Here is a 19,523-nt window from a genome sequence, read left to right as displayed (position 1 = left end):
ATGGAATGCATCCAAGGGTGCTGAGGGAGCTGGCGGAGGTCATTGCTAGGCAACTCTCCATCATCTTCAGTAAGTCATGGGTAACAGGAGAGGTGCCTGAGGACTGGAGAATAGCAAATGTCACTCCAGTCTACAAGAAGGGCAAGAAGGAGGACCCGGGTAACTATAGACCGGTCAGCCGCACCTCCATCCCTGGAAAGGTGATGGAACAACTTGTTCTTGTCACTATCTCCAGGCATATCAAGGACATGGGGGTCATCAAGAGCAGTCAGCATGGTTTTATCAAGGGTAAATCATGTTTGACTAACCTCATAGCCTTCTATGAGGAAATTACTAGGTGGATAGATGATGGAAGAGTGGTAGATGTGGTTTATCTTGATTTCAGTAAAGCATTTGACACCGTCTCTCACAGCATCCTTGTAGATAAGTTGATCAAGTATGGGTTTGGTGATCAGGTAGTGAGGTGGATCAGGAACTGGTTGAAAGGAAGGAGTCAGAGAGTTGTAGTTAATGGGGCAGAATCTGGTTGGAGGTGTGTGACTAGTGGAGTCCCTCAGGGGTCGGTACTGGGACCGGTGTTGTTCAATATCTTCATCAACGACTTGGATGAGGGTATAGAGTGTACCCTCAGCAAGTTTGCTGATGACACTAAGCTGGGAGGAGTGGCTGACACACCGGAAGGCTGTGCTGCCATTCAGAGAGACTTAGACAGGCTGGAGAGTTGGGCAGAGAGAAACATGATGAAATTCAACAAGGGGAAGTGTAGAGTTTTGCATTTGGGGAAGAACAACAAGATGTCCCAGTATAGGTTGGGGGCTGACCTGCTGGGGAGCAGTGTAGGTGAAAGAGACCTGGGGGTCCTGGTTGACAAGAAGATGACCATGAGCCAGCAATGTGCCCTTGTGGCCAAGAAGGCCAATGGCATCCTGGGGTGCATCAGAAAGGGTGTGGTTAGTAGGTCAAGAGAGGTTCTCCTCCCCCTCTATTCTGCATTGGTGAGGCCGCACCTGGAGTATTGTGTCCAGTTCTGGGCCCCTCAGTTCAAGAAGGACAGGGAAGTGCTTGAAAGAGTCCAGCGCAGAGCTACTAAGATGATGAAGGGAGTGGAACATCTCCCTTATGAGGAAAGGCTGAGGGAGCTGGGTCTCTTTAGTTTGGAGAAAAGGAGACTGAGGGGTGACCTCATCAATGTTTTCAAATATGTAAGGGGTGAGTGTCAAGGAGAAGGAGTTAGGCTCTTCTCAGTGGTGACCAGTGATAGGACAAGGGGTAATGGGTGTAAATTGGAGCACAGGAGGTTCAAGTTGAATATCCGGAAAAATTTTTTTCCTGTAAGGGTGACAGAGCCCTGGAACAGGCTGCCCAGGGGGGTCGTGGAGTCTCCTTCACTGGAGACATTCCAAACCCGCCTGGACACGTTCCTATGCGAGGTACTCTAGGTGGCCCTGCTCTGGCAGGGGGGGTTGGACTAGATGATCTTTCGAGGTCCCTTCTAACCCCAAGGATTCTATGATTCTATGATTCTATGATTTACACCCTTCTGTAAGCACTGAAGTCATCTCACTGCCCTTGCATCAGATCAAAGACAAACCTTTCTTCTTTCTCAGAAGTCACCATTTACCTTTAGTAGAGGGCAACTGTGCAGTGATATTCATGTTGCACAGGTATCCTTGGCAGCACTCAACAGCTTGGTCAGGGGACGGAGGTGTTTTGCAGGTCATTTTCCCTTGTTCATAGACTTGGAAGCAGCCTTTCTGGTAAACCTTAGCACCATCATTAATGCTCAGGGAAGCAAAACATTGCTGGCCTTGGCAACGATCTCCATTCCCACAGGACATGCCTTCACACACACATTCATAGTGGACCATATTTAGTTCATCTGTAAAAAGGATCCAGAGTTTGGGAAAAAAACCCATCATATTCTTAATAGGTTCAGTTACACAGAGATGATGAAATCATTAAGACAATAAAACCTTCTGTTGAAAGATATAAATAATACTTGCAGCTAGTGCTGGAGAACCACCACGTTGGAGCTAATGATACTAACTTAGCTGTTTCAGCAAGACAAAGACAGGAGCTTGCACAAAAGACACATCAGCCACACCTGCTCACTCCAAGTACTCAAAATTTGAGAGTTCAGAGACATTTGGCATCACCTCTTGCTCACACAGCACAGCACAGGGGGCTCATCTACATAGGGACACTCAGCAGAGGGAAAAAATCTGACACACACTGCAAAGCTCAAATGGATTTACTAATCCATATCATATTTCTATAGAGAAATAATTCTTCTCAAGCATTCCAAAAATTACTAACCAAATTAAACTAAGGATGTTAAAATTCACAGTGGACAGGACCAGGACTGCTACACAGGACCTGGCAGGTTAAATGAGACTGCTTGAAAAGTCCATCTGGGCCACCCTGGCCAGGAGGACAAACTTTGGAGGGGTACTTTGAGAGTCCAGGTAACCACAGAGGCAAAACATAAAGAGAGAATCAGCACAGGCTGTCAGCAGGTACAACATCTCCCTTCAACCCCAGATGCTCTGGCAAAGTGAAGAACTCCTAAGAGAAAGTGCAGGGTAGGAAACTTAAGTTCCAAATATCTTCAGCAAAGTGTCAAGTCACTGCCCTGTTACATGCATCCTGTGCACACACACATGTTTATGGCATCTTAGCTCATATTTACATTCTCTTTTGCAGTTCCAACACACAGGAAAAAATTCCAGCCACAAACACAGTGATGGTCCCAGAATAGCAGCTGAGCATTCTATGAGCTGGCCTCTTTCAAGCCTATCATTAGGGGCTGCCCACTGGGAATATAACTGAGTTTGTTTTCCATTTCCAAACAAATTTAGTTCTCCATTTGTGAACCACTAGCAAAAACTAAATTAGGGAAAGAATCCTGAAATCAAACAGCATCTGGCACATTGATTTCAAGTACTGGTATAATCTGCACAACCCCAGTCATACATGTTCCAACTGATCACTTGCTAATTCTGTGGAACTTTTTAAAAAAAGAACAAAGTTATGCCAAACATTTCTGTAATCAGAGTTCTGTTCCTTCTCCCACAACAGCAGCAGTAGCACACAACTGGTGTTGTAACACACAAACCCTTAATCTGGAACAGCCAAAGGCATTCAAAGCCTGAGACCTACAGAGAACTTCTCCCAAGGCATGGTCCCAACCTGCCTAACAAGTACAGAGCCAGCCCTGGGGTAGGGACAGCCTCCCCAGACAGCCCTCTGGCAGCAAGGATTTCAGTCCCTCCCAGACAGAGAGGCATTTCTGCTGTCACTCAGGAACACTGGGCTGTGAGGACAGAGCTGAGAGGGGCTGCAGCCTGCAGTAACAACCATTCCAGCTATTGAACAACAGCAGAAATAGCTACTAGAGAGTGGGTCAACCAACCTACCATCTGGGACCAGTACCAAGTCCACAAGGAAAATTAACCTGGCTTGCAGCCTGAGCCAGCCTCATGCTTCCCTCTTCTCCCGACCCAAGGACCCTTCAAGACCAAGCAAACCTCATGCAAGCCCGAGCAGCAGTGCTGGCAGAAACCCACCTCCTCTCATGTGCCACCTCTTGGAAGAGCTCTGCAGCCCCAGGACAGGCAGATAGCATCCCATGCAGAGCAATCCTGCCATCCCTCTCCAGCAGTGCAGAAAGGCACTGCAGCTCTAAGGACACAGCCTGTCTGTGGGAGGGCAGCTGGAGCTGGGAGGCACTCAGCAATCCATTGCATGGAGCATGGAGACAGAGTAACACTGGCTGCACTCATCTGAACTGCTGCACATCTTGATATAACCACAGACCAATACAGATCAGTTATCTGCTGTAAAAATGAAACATTTCTGGTGAAGAATGCCTGGGTTGGCCAAGGAGACACATTCCTTCAGGACTCTTACTACTCCTTATGCCCAAACTGCTCTTTCCTCAGCTTTTTTCCCAACTCATGGTGTATCACCACACACCAGCCTGCCCTTTGCTCATCAATGCTCCTGCAGTGCCAACGCTCCCCTAAAGAGCAGGCTGAGCCTTCCCCAGACAGGAAGGCTTTGCTTGTTCAGGGTGCAGCACCAGCCAGAGCAGGGACCCTGTCCTCCCACTGAGCTGCAGTGAGCTGCAGGGAGATGCTTCACTGACCAGGCACAAGCTGAGCACTGTGCTGTACCCACAGAACACTCTCCCATCCACACAGCCAGCTGCTCGGGGCTGGGGATTCCAGTGACACCATCACCTGCAGAGCAGAGCTCTGCTGGCACACTCAGAACACTCACAGCAGAGGCAGAGCTGGACCTCAGCACAGTCTGCAGGTCAGAGCTGGCCAGCAGATGCCAGGGGCCAGTGGCAGTCAAGGGGTGATGGCTGCAGCAGATCAGGTCCCCAGACACACAGGCTGAGAGGTTTCTGCTCCACAGCAGCTCCAGGCTGGAGGGCTGTCAGGGCAGAGGGATGCAGCAGCCAGGGAACACGGGAGGGCAAGATGCCAAGGTTAAAAATACTGCCATTACCCAAACATCTTCACTCCATCTATTTCTGCTTCATAACACTGACTCCTTGCTGCACCTCTAGCCCATAATGTTGTGCACAGACACACAAAAGTCTGACTTGCCACACAAGAACAGAGAGATTTGCATTAACCTCCCATTAACTGGTTTATTAGTTCATTATTACAAAAGTGCCAAAATTGAAGCTCCTTTGTTTTGTTTGCTTATTAATTTTGTGAGAGTTAAGAGTGCTGACTCTAATTATCTAAGTATTTCAACAGAACAAGAAGCAAGACACCCCAGGTTCCAGTGGGTGATCTGGAAGTGTTTATCCCCTTGGGGGAGGGCAGAGGACAGAGGACACCCCACGCTGCAGCAGTGCCCTCCCCAGCACCCAGAACCCGGGCACAACCAAACAAAGACAGGTCATTTACTTCTCTGTGAAATTTATTTCACACAACCAGTTACCAATCTAGACAGTTATGTTTTATATTTTATATCCAATTCCCAGCCTGTATCACAGCCATTGGGGGAAAATAACAAAAACTTACTCTCTTCAAGGAGAAATACACTATGTATCTTTCTAGTAATACAACTTAATTTTGAGGTGGGCTCTGACGCATTTTCCATCAAAACAATTAATACAATAGGCACTTGGCCACTTTTTCTTACTGGCACTACAGCAATACAGTTTCTTGAACTACTTTTGACTTGAAAATATGCCCATTAACTATGTAATGTGGTCAGCAGATATTGAAGCAATTTTAGTTAAAAACTAAAAACATACCAGAGAGTCTCACTTTTCCTTCTAAAGGCAGAGTCTCTAAATACATGTACCTTTTAAAGAAAGGCTTTAACAATACAAATCCTTCCCTCCCAGCACTGCACACCACCACTGCATACCCTCCCTCCCTTTTGAGATTTCATAGAACATCCTGAGTTGGGAGGGAGCCACAGACTTCATTTCCTCACTCCTCTCACAGCACCTTGCTGCACAGACACAACACACCTGTAGCACGTACACACGTGCAGGTGTGCAGGGGGACAACTCCTGTGACACTGGCACAGGGCTCTAAGGAGAACACCATCTGTCCTGGGATGGGCAGAGCTGAGACAGCCCCAGACAGACTGAGGAGTCCCTGGCTGGCAGGGACAGGACGTGGTGACAGCATCACCCATCTCCTGTGTCCCTGTGTCCCTGCTCGGGGCAGTGCCAGCCCAGCCAGGAGGAGTACAAGCTCTGCCCACATTCCCATCTCTGCCCACATTCCCATCGTGCACAGACACTGCAGTCAGCAGCAAACCTGGCACGTGGGACACACAGACACACACACACAGGCACACACACAGACACACACACACACACAGACACACACCACACACACAGACACAGACAGACAGACAGACAGACACACACACACACACAACACACACACACCACACACAGACATACACAGACACAACACACAAACACAGACACACACAACACACACACACAACACACACAACACACAAACAGACACACACAACACACACAGACACACACACGACACACATGACACACACAGACACACAACATACACAACACACACGACACACACACACAACACACACAACACACAGAGCCCCACAACACACAGCCCCACATGCCTCAGATCCCTCCCCCAGCTCAGATGGGGATCACACTTTTCAAATGCAAACCCTGGAACCCTCCCGGAAAGGTCACACAGCGCAGGCAAAGTCTGCCTGGAAAAGCTGCTGAGGGCTCTGGTAGGTGAAGGACTCCAGGGCTGGAGACCAGAATATTTCAGAGCAGCAGTCCTGCCCCCCTTACATCAGTAGGATCTGAGCTGGGATCTGTAGGGCTTCAGACCTTAATCAACTGAAGATGAAGGAAAACAGGCTTGGAAAAGTTTAATTCCCTTCAAAGTGCATTTAATTGTACACTGGACAGCTCTTTTTTAGCAGTTAGCTTCCCTTTATGATCCTTAGCCATTTCAGGGAAACAGAAATTAATAAGCTTGTAGAGATGACTACCACATTCAGAGTTTTATTTTCACTTTCTCAATGGACACAGTAACAGAGATCATAAAACAGCCATAACAATAACCACAGAATCATTTATGTTGGAAAGAACTCTTAACATCAAGTCCAACTGTAAACCTAACATTGGGGTTGGGTCGTGGCATTACTCTTTTTTTTAAATTATTTAAATTTAGATAATTTTTTAATTATTTTTTTTAAATTTTAAATTCTTAAAATTTAAAATTTTTTTTAATTTTTTAAATTTTAAAATTTTAAATTTTTTTTTTAATCTTCAGAAGACTAGAGGCAATGCAGAAATAGTCTGTCCCTGGATGCTACCCAAAATCACACCTAGACATTTTTCCCTATCAAAAATTAAACAAAAAAAGCCCAATGCAAAATTCTGCCCCAAACCCCAACCTGTCCCATATCTCAATGATCTGTGACAAAATACACAGTGGAAAAAAATAAGAAAGCCTTGTGCTTTTTTTTGATATTTTGTGCTAAGGGAAGACAAAATAACTTTTCCTCCAAAACATCGATTTCTTTAAGAAATTCAGAAAGAAAACATGTTTTCATGCCAGTAAGGTGCAGCAGGCCCATGTCTGGTCTGTCAGAAGCAGATCAGCTTCCAAACCCTCTGCAAACCCAGCTCTGTGCTCCAGGGGTTACCACCTGAGCCCCAGCAGAGCCTGCTGGCTCCTAAGCACCATTTCATAACCCTTCTCTTGATGATCACTCACTCATTGGCATCTTTTCAACAAGAAGGTAACGTTGAGGCCCTAGCACCTACTTTCCTTTTTACAGCAGTCAGGTCAAATAACTAATCCTGCTTTGGAAGGGGAGGGTGGGCTGCCTCCCCCTTGTGACCCCCTGGTTACACAGACCCACACAAAGCAGGCTTCCCGTGTCCCTCCCCAGGCCCTGGTGAGACCTATGCCCATCACACGTGGTGTCACACACAGACCAGGAATATCCTTGGAAGCAAACTGAAATGGAAAAGCACTCATCTCATTGCCAAGAGGAAGGTGGCTGTGCTGGCAGCTCCTGGGGGAGCAGAGCCAGGCAGGGACCCCCCTCCCCAGCACTCACCTTGCCAGCTCAGGGAGGGAAACACCAGCAGCAGCAGCACGGGAAGAATCATCACTCCATCTGCCATGGCAGAGCTGCAAAAGAGGTGAGATGTCAGAGCTGAGTACACCTTCACTGCTGTCCTAAAACATAACCAAGGCTTCACCAAATCCTTACACAAAACACAGAACAACCAAGGTGGATTGGTTTCCTTTTTACTGTGTCTTATTTCCCAAGGAATTTCCTCCATTTATAAAATTCATTATTATACTGCAATTTCTTAAATCTGATTATTTTTTAAGACAAAAAAACATTATGTGCAGGTCCAGTGCATATACAGAAGCACACCAGTAGGAAAAGATTAATCTTTACAGCAGGAAGCATGCACATAAAATAAAAGATATGTTCTTTCAACCAAGCATTAAAAAGTTAAATTATTGTGAACTGACTGGGTTGTCTTTAAAACTGTGGATTATTTGAGCTTTGAGAGGAAACAAGAGACCTCCACCTGAAAAGCTTTCTTTAACCAGCAGAAACCACTGCTAGATGGCAGGAGCCTGACGTATTTGAGGGGGACACTGTTTAATAATTTCCCAGTTTAAGCTGCCTTCCCAAGGGTTTTCCTTCCCATGGCCCAGCTCCATTGCCTTGCTGTTGAAGACAGATATGAAATCCCAGGCTGTTTCCAGCAAATCCATGCAGGCACATGCTCCCTCTAGAACTGTAAACCAAGGAGTGAATTCTCTTGTGTTCTAAAACTTTTCCAGGACACTTGGTCTTCAGAAGAAGATAAAAACTCTGCTAATAAAAATTATTGAACAGGCTTCTGGAAACAAACTTTCTGCACAGTTATCACAATTACCAAGGAACAGAGGTATCAACTACAATCCATTTTCAGTGGGATTTAACCCAACATGCAGGGCTAGATAGCTCTGAAGGGTTCATCTGTCCTGTGCTATCTGGTTCCTACTGAGACTCTCTGGCTTTACCACATACCATAAAATTGCAGTCAAAAGCAGCAGCAAGTAGTATGTGCAAAGCAAGGTTACCCCCCTTGACCAAGGCACCAAGTCATTAGCATTCTTCATACTTAATTCTAGTGAAGCAGATGAAACTTGATAATAAATTTGATATTGCCATTTTTCTTTCAGATATCTTCTGTTGCTGCCTTTTCAGGTCATTAGCAGGCTGCTTAAGTGCCTGGTGCTGAACGCTGAAGCCATCTACTTCTGTATTTATTTCCTGGCATGGATTTGTTTTGTAGAAAACGAAAAACGTTTCAGTAATTGCTTCATCAGTTAAAACGATCAAAAAATTTGAACTCAAGGATTCAGAGTTTTTGCCCTTAGAGAAAAAAAAAACGGGCAGTGCTCACCACTTAAACTCTGAGAGTGAAACTCTCACTTTCAAACATCCATTCACCAAATCCCTTTGTTGCTGTTAGGCATCGAGGTGCTCTTAATACATGCCAATATTTAACCCTCACCCTGAGTTACAGACAGCACCAGCACTCAGCAAGCTGACACTGGGAGTTTGAGGCAAAAGAAAGCTCTCCCCAGGAACACGGAGCTGCTTCGTGCTGCCCATCAGCCCCAGGAGGTTCACAGCTCCCAGGAGGGGACTCAGGGCAATTCTGTCACCTGCAGCCACCACTCCACCTCAGCAGCTTACACCAGCGTTTTCCTCAGCATCACACCCAGGTAACTCTCTGCAAGTCCAGACAAAGGTGGCTCCTGAGACCTGCCCTCTTTCTTTCAACACATCAGTGGTTCAAAGAGGAGAAAACTTTGATTTTAAGGCTGCAGCAGAGCTGGGGTGAGCCTGGCTCGACAGCGGGGACACCAGGCACAGGGAAAAGGGCTTTACAAACAACAAGAAGTGCCCTGGACAGCAGAGAGAGGGTGCAGACATGAGGCAGCAGGATGCTGCAGAGCAGTTGCAGGGTCTGCAGCAGACCTTGGCCCTGAGCTGCTGCCTCCACACACAACTAAAAACTTGCAGTGGTTGTTGTTTGGGAACCATCACACCCCCTCCCACACCACAGGTAGGTTTGCAGACCCCCTTCCTCCTGACACCCCGGGCTGGGGCAAGCAGAGCAGGAGGAACCTGCCGTGAGCTGTGTCAGGAGAGGAGGCTGAGCTCAGGAACCTGAGCTGGCCACAGCTACAGCAGGGGAACCTCAGGCACAGGAAGCAGACAAGAGCATGGAAACCAGGAAAACTCTGCAAGCTCCATGTACACGTTTACTTTTCAGAAAGTTTATTTCCATTCCCTAAAATAAATAAATATATTTATACATACTGACACAAGCCCCTGTATTTCTCAGAGGGAATAAGAGAAAGGAAATCCAAACTGCACCTCCTGGAGAGGCAAACAACCTCCCGCAGCAGCTGCCCCACAGTGACTACACCTCCCACATCAAGAGGAGTTGTAACACACTGACATGGGGTGATAAAACCAGCTCCCCATCCTCCAGTTCCACATGCCCAGTGTCCCCAACCTGTGCTTCAGGTGAAAGCCAGCACAGGTTGGGACAGACAGCACGTATTCAACAAGTAGAGTACTCCATCAATAACCTGCATCAAGCCCTGCCTTAGTGCAACTATTTGTGCAAGCCTCTTTGGTAGGGTTACATTTATAAATAGATTTTTCCTATGTATATGCAAACAACAACAAAACCAGACTATTAACAGACTTCACACTTCTCACAGTACACATATGGCCCTCTCAAAGAAAAGAGCCAAACCCTAAGGAATTTAAGCCCTGCTTCTATGAAACTTCACTCCTGTAGACATTCATTTTCCCCAAAGCCTCAAAGAATATTTTGTCTGCTTACACTGGGAAGTGCTGTGCATACTTACAACTGCCTATAAAAAAAAACAAAAACCACCCCGTGTGTACTTATCACCAATTAAACTCCTGTGCCTGTACTCCTGTCTGTGCAGGATGGCAAGCTGCCCACACAGCCCAGTCACACCACCTCAACTGGGTCTGCTGGGCCCGGGCAGACTGGAGGGGAGGAGAGGGGAGGGAGCCGCTGACCTTTGCAGAATACTGATTTTTTTCCTTCAAAATGTGAGAGCCAGCACACACACTCTAAAAATTTAAAAATGACCTACCACTTATTTAGAGAGAAGGAAAATACCAGTTTTAACATAAAGCACAAAACATTCTTTAACAAAACTCCATAGCAAGTTGCTAGGAACACAGCAATCCATCTGATATCCAGTTACTGTCTGAATTCACAAGCACTGCTTCCAAAGGGCAGGATGGGATCCAGATAAAGAAACAGGAACCAGAAAGCACGCAGCACACAACACACAGGGTATGTCCCAGCACAGACACAGACACTGACACATCCCTTCACAGCTCTCCAAGAGGCGCAGGGTGCCCGGTGCCACGAGAGGGCAGTGGGAGCAGGAGGGCCGGGATGTATGGATCCCATACCATACCTCACCACAGCCACGCCGGGCGCTGTGCAGCGCAGCCAGAATTGCTGATACAGCATCTGCAAACAGTTTCGTCCACGTACGAAGATCGTTTGGTTCTAATTTTTTCCTACAAAAGCACAGAACTACAAAACCTGAAGCTCGCTAGAGGTGAGGATGGCAGCCACCAGATCTCCACACAAAATCTGTGTGCAGGGCAGCTGAGAGGTGACCCAGCTCCAGGGCAGGCTGGGGGCTGCTCAGAAGCCAGCTTTGGAATCACACAAACTGCTTCCTTAAGCCCAGGTAAATAACAATAGCATATCACATGGCAGATAGAATACTTGGTCAGGACACGCAGTGTAACACAGATCACAATTGCTCAGATAGAATTCTTACAGCTTGTATCCATCAAGACCCAACACTCTGAAGACTCTACCCTGAAAACCCATTTACCACTTTCACAGGAAAGAGCAGTTGCTTTCTCTTTTCTTCCTGAAAAAGCTGTTTATCTCCTGCTAAACCATTCCTTTATGTCCTGACAGCAGCGTGGGGGTGAGGAGACCTCAGATCCAGAGCTGGGACTGTCAGAATGTCTGCTGCAGCAAGAACCAGGAGTCAGGGTGACAGGAGATGCCACACAGACACCAGCACAGCCTGTTGGGAAACTGCATTTGGTCTCTAATGCCACCACCCTGATACAGAGCAAAGACCGTGCCAGACAAAAGAGCAAGTCCAATTAGTGAAGAAATTTCAGATTACATTTCATCTCCCTATGACACAGACATGGGAACACGAACCATTAGAGGAGTTCAGACTTTTCTGATGAGATCAGAAGCACCCACGCTATCGCTGACAGTCCTGCTGGCCGCCTGCCAAGAGCCCAAGGGCTGTACATATTTTGCATGTACCTCACCAGATTTGTATCAAAAGAAAACATCCATAATACTGGATTGTAATTCTACCATCCACAATAGCCACACACAAGCTAAATTCATCAACAGCTGTGTCTTTAGAAGGAAAGATGTGCATTTAAAAGCAGCAATTCACAGCTTTTTCTCTTTCTTCCTTTTTTTTTTTTTTTTTTTTTTTTTTTTTTAATTGAAACTCACACAAACTACCAACCAGCCTCAGAACAGTCCACACAAAGGCATTCCTCGTGTCAGAGAATGGCAGCCTTGGGGACTGCTTTCTCCAAGTCTAACTCTGTTGCCAGAATTCAGCAAGATGGAAGTCAGCCACAGCTCCCCTTTGGCATCCACTGTCAAGTGCTCCAAACACACATCAATACACTTCAGCTCGAGTAAATCTGCAAAAGATTGTCACCTTGAAAGGCTGAATGTCTCGGATTCAGAGACACAAAAGCAGATGGAGTGAAGTGTGCAAGATACTGGTCCTCCTGTACTCCTCATGTACAAGGCAAAATCACAAAACTGCTGAATAAGAGTAAAACCACCCGGAGGAAAACAACCCATACAATGTGAAACACCACAACAGTTACTCCTTCTGAGGTTAACAGCTCTGGATATGCTCATGAGGAGCTGCTCCCTAGGTTCTTAAAAGGAAAGGAAGAGGTACCAAAGCATGAATGTCACTTAGGGAACTAAACCCTGCTTGTTCTCCCTCCTGGACAGGAAAGTGACAATCCATGTACTGCCCATGCTGACACACCAGCTGCAGCAATGGCCCAGCATGGGACAGCACATCAGTAACACTGCCTCAGGATGGGGGGACAGACATGACAACATGGAGGGACAACACTGCCACTTAGCCAAGAGAGAAAAAACACCTTACCTAGGCAAAGAAGTGAGCCAGAAGAAGCAGCAGCCCCTCCTGGAGGCACAGACACACACAGCCTCTCCACTGATGGAGGAAAAGGCAGAGCTCTCCTGTGCCCAGAACAGGGATAATCCCTGGAGAACAAGCAGAGCAGCTGACAGGTCCAGGATGTACAAGGGACACAGACCAAAAATAATGCTAAGTTGCCCATGCAGGTCAGCTGGTGAGCAGGTGGACTTGTGACCTTGCAGCAGAACTGGTGTGGGGCTGAAGGAGGCAGAAGGGGCTTCTCATTAGAAAGCTCAAGTGTCAAAGCTGGGCTTGTGTGAGGCATTGCATCAATATCAGTGTCTTAGGCAACCCCACAGTGGAGACCTTACTTAAATGATGAAGTAAGCACAGACATTTTTTAATTGATCTGGAAACCCCAACATATATTGCAACTCCCTGGTGCCTCTGAAGCCACACACACAGCTTTCCGTTTCATTTACTGCCTTGCAGGGTGAATTCAGAAGGCAGCTGTCAAGGATTAACACTGCACCCTGGCACAGCTCTCCTCTGCAGGACCTGGACACAGCAACCTCCCTTGGGAATGCTCATTCACTGGGCTGCTGTCACTGCTGTGGCAATCAGGTGTGCAGCAGGCAGGGGTCTGTTCTCAGGGCCAAGGTAGCAGACAGGAGCTTGCAGGCAGCTTCAGAGACAAGTCAAGTGTGCAACAGCTTCATCTCACAACACACACGCCTCAGGCATCCAGGAGGCATCAGTTCAAGACACTGTAGATACACGTGAATTTATTGTGGCTTCTAACATATTTCACACATAGACAAGGGTATTATTTTATTATACTAGATACATTTCATTGCTACACAGGTGTTACTAAATGGCACAGAGACTGTTCCTATCAGAGGGGAACACAGCATTCTGTAACTGCCCTGAAAAAAATCTCCATTGCCCTGCTGCCACAAAGTCTCTTGGACTTCTTCGCTACTCCAAACAACTCAGAGCTGACACAACCACTCACTCCGTGACCATCCCAAGTGCCTGCAGAGAGCGGAGACAATTTCTGCCAGCATCTGGTGACTTAATTTGCACTGGGACCTCAAGCACAAGAGGCAAGCAAAACGCCCTTTCAGATTCTGTTGCAAAGACACAGCACGTTATCCCCAGAATGTTCCCTCTCAGCAGCCAGCATCTCCTGCCAGATCCCACCAAAGGACTTCAAAGAAGACACAAACTCAAGCTAATCCCAACAGAAAACTCGGATTTAACTAGCAGCTGTGAATAAGAACCCAATATTTCCAAACAACAAATTATCAGGAATTGCTGGTCAGAACTGTTTCTGCCTTCTTCAGGAAAAAGCAGACAACCACACAAACCCAAAATGCACACAGTGAGAGCTACTTACTTTCAACTTACCCAAAGCCCATCTCTTTGAGCCTTGCCCTGCTTTCACCCAGCTAGCAATACTTTATTTACTAGAGATTCTATCTGTGCAGAACGTGACGAAGGAGCTTGGGGAGGAACACACTTCACAGCACACTGCTGGTATCACAGCTGGGCACAGCAGTCCTGACAGGTGATGGAAACAAGATGCATGGGCAGGAACACTGAGCTCAACTCCTGCCTGCACAGGAGGGCTGCGGAGTTTGACACAGGATCAGAGCCAGGTTTTATTAGGATAGGGTTTTGTAACGAGTTTGGGCCAATCTAAGATACAGCTGAAACTGGGTGTCCAAGCCCCTCCTCAGCACACTGCTGTGGCTCTCAGTAGGATGTCCAACCTCTTCTTGGCTGTGGTGAGAGCGAGGCCATGGGGTGATCAGACCTCTGATCAACCAGACCATGCACTGGGTAAGTCTCCAGTGCACCACACGTGTGAGGCTGAGCCCTGCAGTGCCAGTGCCAGCAGTGATGGAACACTGCTGATCCCAGAGGGCAGCCCTGCCGGGGCACCAAAGCCTTAGGTTGATTGAAAAATGAAACAAAACACCATAATGAACAAATCAAAGTGAAAACACAGCTTCAGTCCCTGCAAGAGAATTAGCAAGACAGACCGGAGGATCTTGGAGGATCTTATCTATTGCCTCTCCAGCCCTCCAAATAAAATATACTGTGTCCAGCAAAATCCTAACAACCTGCCAAGTAAAGAAATATTTTCAACAAACCATTCCTCCACTTGGTTTTAGTCTAAAACAAAGCTTCTATTTTTATTACTCCTTTTCCTTTCATCAAGCCATTGCCAGCTCCCTCTCCCAATCCAGATTTGGTCCAGCTAAGAGCCCCCTGGCAGCCTGGTCCTTGACAGTTCTCGAGACCATGTGAGGGAAATTGCTGATACATCCCCAAATTATACACAACTAGTATTCTCAAATCAAGATTTTTAAGTGGTTTATAATAACTATTTAAATATTACATAGATTACCTGTTAAAAGTTTCTTGTAGAAAACTTCTGCCAATGTAAAACATTGCTGAAAACAAATACAGAACTTCAGTCTCACCAGTAGAAGTTTACATCCAAAAAAGTTATTTTTTTCTGGTTTTCCACCTCTTTTTTCTTTATAGACTTGAAATTTTCATTTCTTCACCTGGAGCTGTTTATGTGAGTTTTGGTTTTTTGGGTTTTCCTTTTGTAGAGAAGTTAGGGTCTAATTAGATGATGTGAACAGCACCGGCAGACCATCTCTCAATCTGGCAATCTCTGATGAAAGATAAAACGCAGTCTAGTGCCTACAAATACATTAATTAAGCAGTGTCCCTCTACAGTCAACTTCTGTCTTAACACAGGCAGGGACCTCAAGAGCTGTGAATGCTTTATACTTTCAGCCTCTGCTGTTATCAGGCTGGATCCCTGGGAGCCACAGGCAGGTCTGCTGGGTGAGCCCTTATCTCTGTGGCTGTATCACCACCAGTGAGGACCCTCATTTGCACACCAATAATCCCAGCAGGATTTTGCCAGCCTGGGTAAATCTCAACCACCACAGTTCTCTTCGCAGGGCTGTTCCCTCACCAATACTCTACTGCTGTCCCTTAGCCCAAGCATCCTAACCAGAATGCAACTTGTGGTATTTCAATACAAAATAGCTGAAAAAAAATCTCATCCATTTCACTGCATCGGCAGAATAACGTAACTGCAGCATGACACAGCAAACACACGTTTTAAACGCTCACAAAGCCACCGATTCTGTAACGCTATTGTAAAAAAGAATAATTCTGTAAAAAACAGAAGGGTGGGAGAGCGAACTGGGCAGAGGCAGACCCAGCAGTGCTGGGGGGGCAGCAGCCCACGCGTGTCCCCGCTCCGTGGGCAGGGGCTCGGAGCAGAGGGAGCTGCACACCCCCAGCTCCCTGCCCACGGACTGTGCTGGGCTTGGAGCTGCTGCCGGGGAGGAGAGGGGGCTGGAAAAGTCAGGTATTCCTTTGGTGCCCCGCTCCAAGCTCCCTCCAGCAGACACCAGGGGAGCTCCGGACACATTAACAACGTATTTTTAGAACAATCAGACTGAGAACAGACAGCGAACACTCGGTGGGCACGTGTTGCTGAACAGCCTTTCATCTCCTCAGCTTCTTTCACTAACTATTTCTGTGAAGCCCAAAAAGCTGAATGCAATTAGTAACCCAGAGAAGAAGGAAACACCCTGCTGCACCAGAAAATAAAATTCTTCAGAGATTATATTACACCACCACAGAAGTTTAACAATATTCTACAATTCAGTCTTGCCTGTTTGGACAGGCCAGAGCTGCATTATTCTTTTCTTAAATACAAAGTGCAGAGAAACCCAAGCAATATTACAGGCATGGTGGTCCACAGCCTTTCCTCTTCCCCTGGCACTGAGTGAATCAGACACTGCAGCACACAGAACCTCAAACCCAGAAACACACATTCATCTTAAAGGGATGACTGACCTCATGGTAACTCACAGGTGAGTTTAAGAACCTAACAAGAACATTTGGGTTTTTTTCCCCAGTGATACTTCTGTCCCTCCCACACCAGCAACACAGAGGTCACCTCACACCACAGCTTTACCCTCTGTACTCATCCTCCACCATGCCCCTTCCCCCTTGCTCTGCTCCTGCACGCTGTCCTGTCTCACCTCAGGCTTCAGAAGGCTTCACGACCTCCTCCACAGCTCTCTGGTTCTGCTCACCTCCTACCTGTGGCAGCCTCACCCACAAACACTAACCCAGCAAACATTTAACCTGTATGCTAAGAGAGCTTGAGATCTTTCCAAACTACTCTGCCCTGCCATTCCTCAGCTGCTGATTGAGCTGTGACTGCCTTGATCCCACAGGCAAACATCTGTGTCCCTCCTGGTAATGGCACTACCCCCTCACAGTCACAGCTGACCTACCTCCATCACTGACATATACTCAGCCTGCAGTCTAAAAATCAGGCATTTTTTCACCTCTCCCTACACCAAATTTACTCCAAATCCATAAACTCTGACACATCCTCCCACAGCTGATATGAGTGCTCCCTTTTCCACCTATTTACTTGTAAGCTTTCCAGTTCACACATCGCCATGGCTTTGCCAGACCTGACTGCACTGCTGTATCTGCAGAAAACTGTTTCAGATATTTACCCAGACTTTCCTTTTAATTGCTTTTACAGATGCCAAGATCAATCAATCAAATTACTGTTTAACAGCTAAATTACCACAGCTGACCTCACACATACTCCTGCAAACAGCACATGTGAAATAAAATGCAAGGTGCAGTTCCCTTTACAGACAAGGCTAGCTCTGGATCTCTGAACACAGGACCACCTAAGGACAACTCATCTCTGATCACAGAAATAAATCATGCTCTCTTGATTAAAATGAGCTTGTGGCACATGTCCACTGGTGATTTCGGATGTTCAGCATCTCCACAGAGGGAACCCACCCAGGACTGTTAATATAACAGACTGAAGACAAGTCAAAGGCAACCTTCACCAACTGCTTCTGAAAAAGGCAACCCCCAAACATGCTTTGGGTCAACAGCCCTTCCACTGATGGGAAGCAATGGAGCAAGGCCCATTCTGAACAGAAGATAGCACTTATTGGTTCAGAGATGTGGCCACACCACTTCTTTCCTGCAATGTCAGGATTTCACATAAGATAATTTTCCTCAGAGATGAGGAGGCACAAGTTAAATGAGTGAATATACTTCCTACAAAGAGCAGAATATGGAAACCATCCCCACAGAAGGGACAAAAAGCACTGTCAAAGGCACGTGGCACTACGCCTTGGATACCCTGGATAGTTATTGACATCACCTTTGACAGATTCATTCACACATCAACATTATCTCAGGTGATAATACTGATAAAAAGGCCCAACAACCAGCATGAAAAGCTTTCCATGTCCTTACTACTGCTCAGTGGAAATGGAAAGCCAGATCACTCAGCAAGGCCAGAACTATCTCCACAGGAATCTTTTGAGTTTTCACCAATCTCCTGGCCACAAAATAGATCCTTCTGAGTTTCATGCTGCAAAACCTTCCACTCAAAGAAAAATGGCAACAAAAAACAGCCTCATGTTCTCACCAGAGTGGATCTAAGTATTCTGAAGTTAGCAGAAACCTGGTTGGCAAGATAAAGCAGGAGCTGCCATGTCTGCCCATGAGCATTGAATTAGACCAGAAATCATCTTAACTTCAGCTGGACTAGACACTAAGAAAACCACAATAAAATGGACTGAGGCATCCAAAATTATTCTCAGAAAATAGGCCAGACCAGGCATGAAAACATCAGGGCTTGGCTTGAATCATGAACCACATGAGCAAGACAACCCCACTGCTGCCTCCGGGCAGCAGAGTGAAGGAATGCAGAGAGGCACAAAGAGGTAGGCAGCCAGAGTCTCCTGCACCCCAGACTTTATTTCTGAATCTTCACCCAGCAAACATGCATCAGATCATCTATTCTGAAGCTTTTCCTACAGCCCAGTCTAGTAGGGTTTGTAAGGATGGTGTTCCTGTGGCATCAGGCAATGCTTACACAAGCACAGCTGGTCAGCCAGCCAGCTCCAGGCACCCAGTCTCACCTCTGGGCACGAAGAAGGCAAAATGGGTAAAATCAGTACAGCCCTGGCCTATGTTAACATGCAAGTCCAGCTGGGTAACACTGTACTCACTCCAGCCTGTTACACCAACATGGACCAGTTGCCTCCCACCCACCCAGAACAGAAAGCCAAACCCTTGCTTCAGTAAATCACCCCAATTGTGACACTAACAAGTTTATCCAAATTCCAAGTAGCAAACAGAAAAGACTTCAGATACCAGAAGAGCTGTAACAGCTTGGCTGCTCTGTCCCTTAGTGAGTCAGTGTCAGCACTATTAACTTTCAGTTTTAGAGTACGAGGCAAGGGAAGTGAATTGAACATTCTCACCAGAGCTATGAGGGTACATCTGATGATGTACATTTTGGAAATAAGCATGGCAGGAGGCACAGGTCAGGAACAGAGAGAGGACACAGCACAGTTATATATTTAATGTAACATGGATAATGGATAAACTGCAATACATAAAGCCTATAGACTAGACTAGTACAGGAAATTGCATTCCTGGTCATCATACATACTCCTAATAAGCATTTCAGCAGTTCTGCTTCACAGTGGATTTAACCTGGTCCTTTTACTGAAGCTGCTGCCACCACATGTGGATCAAAGCTGTCCAGAAGAAGCTGAGACCTTCACACCCAGGTTTCAGAATGGAGCACATTTGGTACACACCAGACACAGAGCCTGCAGC

General features: G+C 46.6%; 1 protein-coding gene across 4 annotated transcripts in view; it reads right to left on the bottom strand.

Annotated features, from left to right (window-relative positions):
• ACVR1 (activin A receptor type 1) overlaps positions 1–19,523 on the bottom strand; it is a 51,760-nt gene that overhangs the window by 15,489 nt on the left and 16,748 nt on the right. For all 4 annotated transcript variants that reach the window (XM_030454052.1, XM_030454054.1, XM_030454053.1 and 1 more), the window contains 2 exons: positions 7,609–7,682; positions 1,622–1,879 (listed from right to left, as the gene is read on the bottom strand). In XM_030454052.1, the coding sequence (XP_030309912.1) occupies positions 1,622–1,879; positions 7,609–7,682 (332 nt within the window). The remainder of the gene's footprint in view (positions 1–1,621; positions 1,880–7,608; positions 7,683–19,523) is intronic.

Source organism: Calypte anna, chromosome 7 (assembly GCF_003957555.1).
Source record: "Calypte anna isolate BGI_N300 chromosome 7, bCalAnn1_v1.p, whole genome shotgun sequence".
NCBI lineage: Eukaryota > Metazoa > Chordata > Aves > Apodiformes > Trochilidae > Calypte > Calypte anna.
Note: the sequence above shows the minus strand (reverse complement) of the source record. Positions and strands in the feature narration are given on the sequence as shown.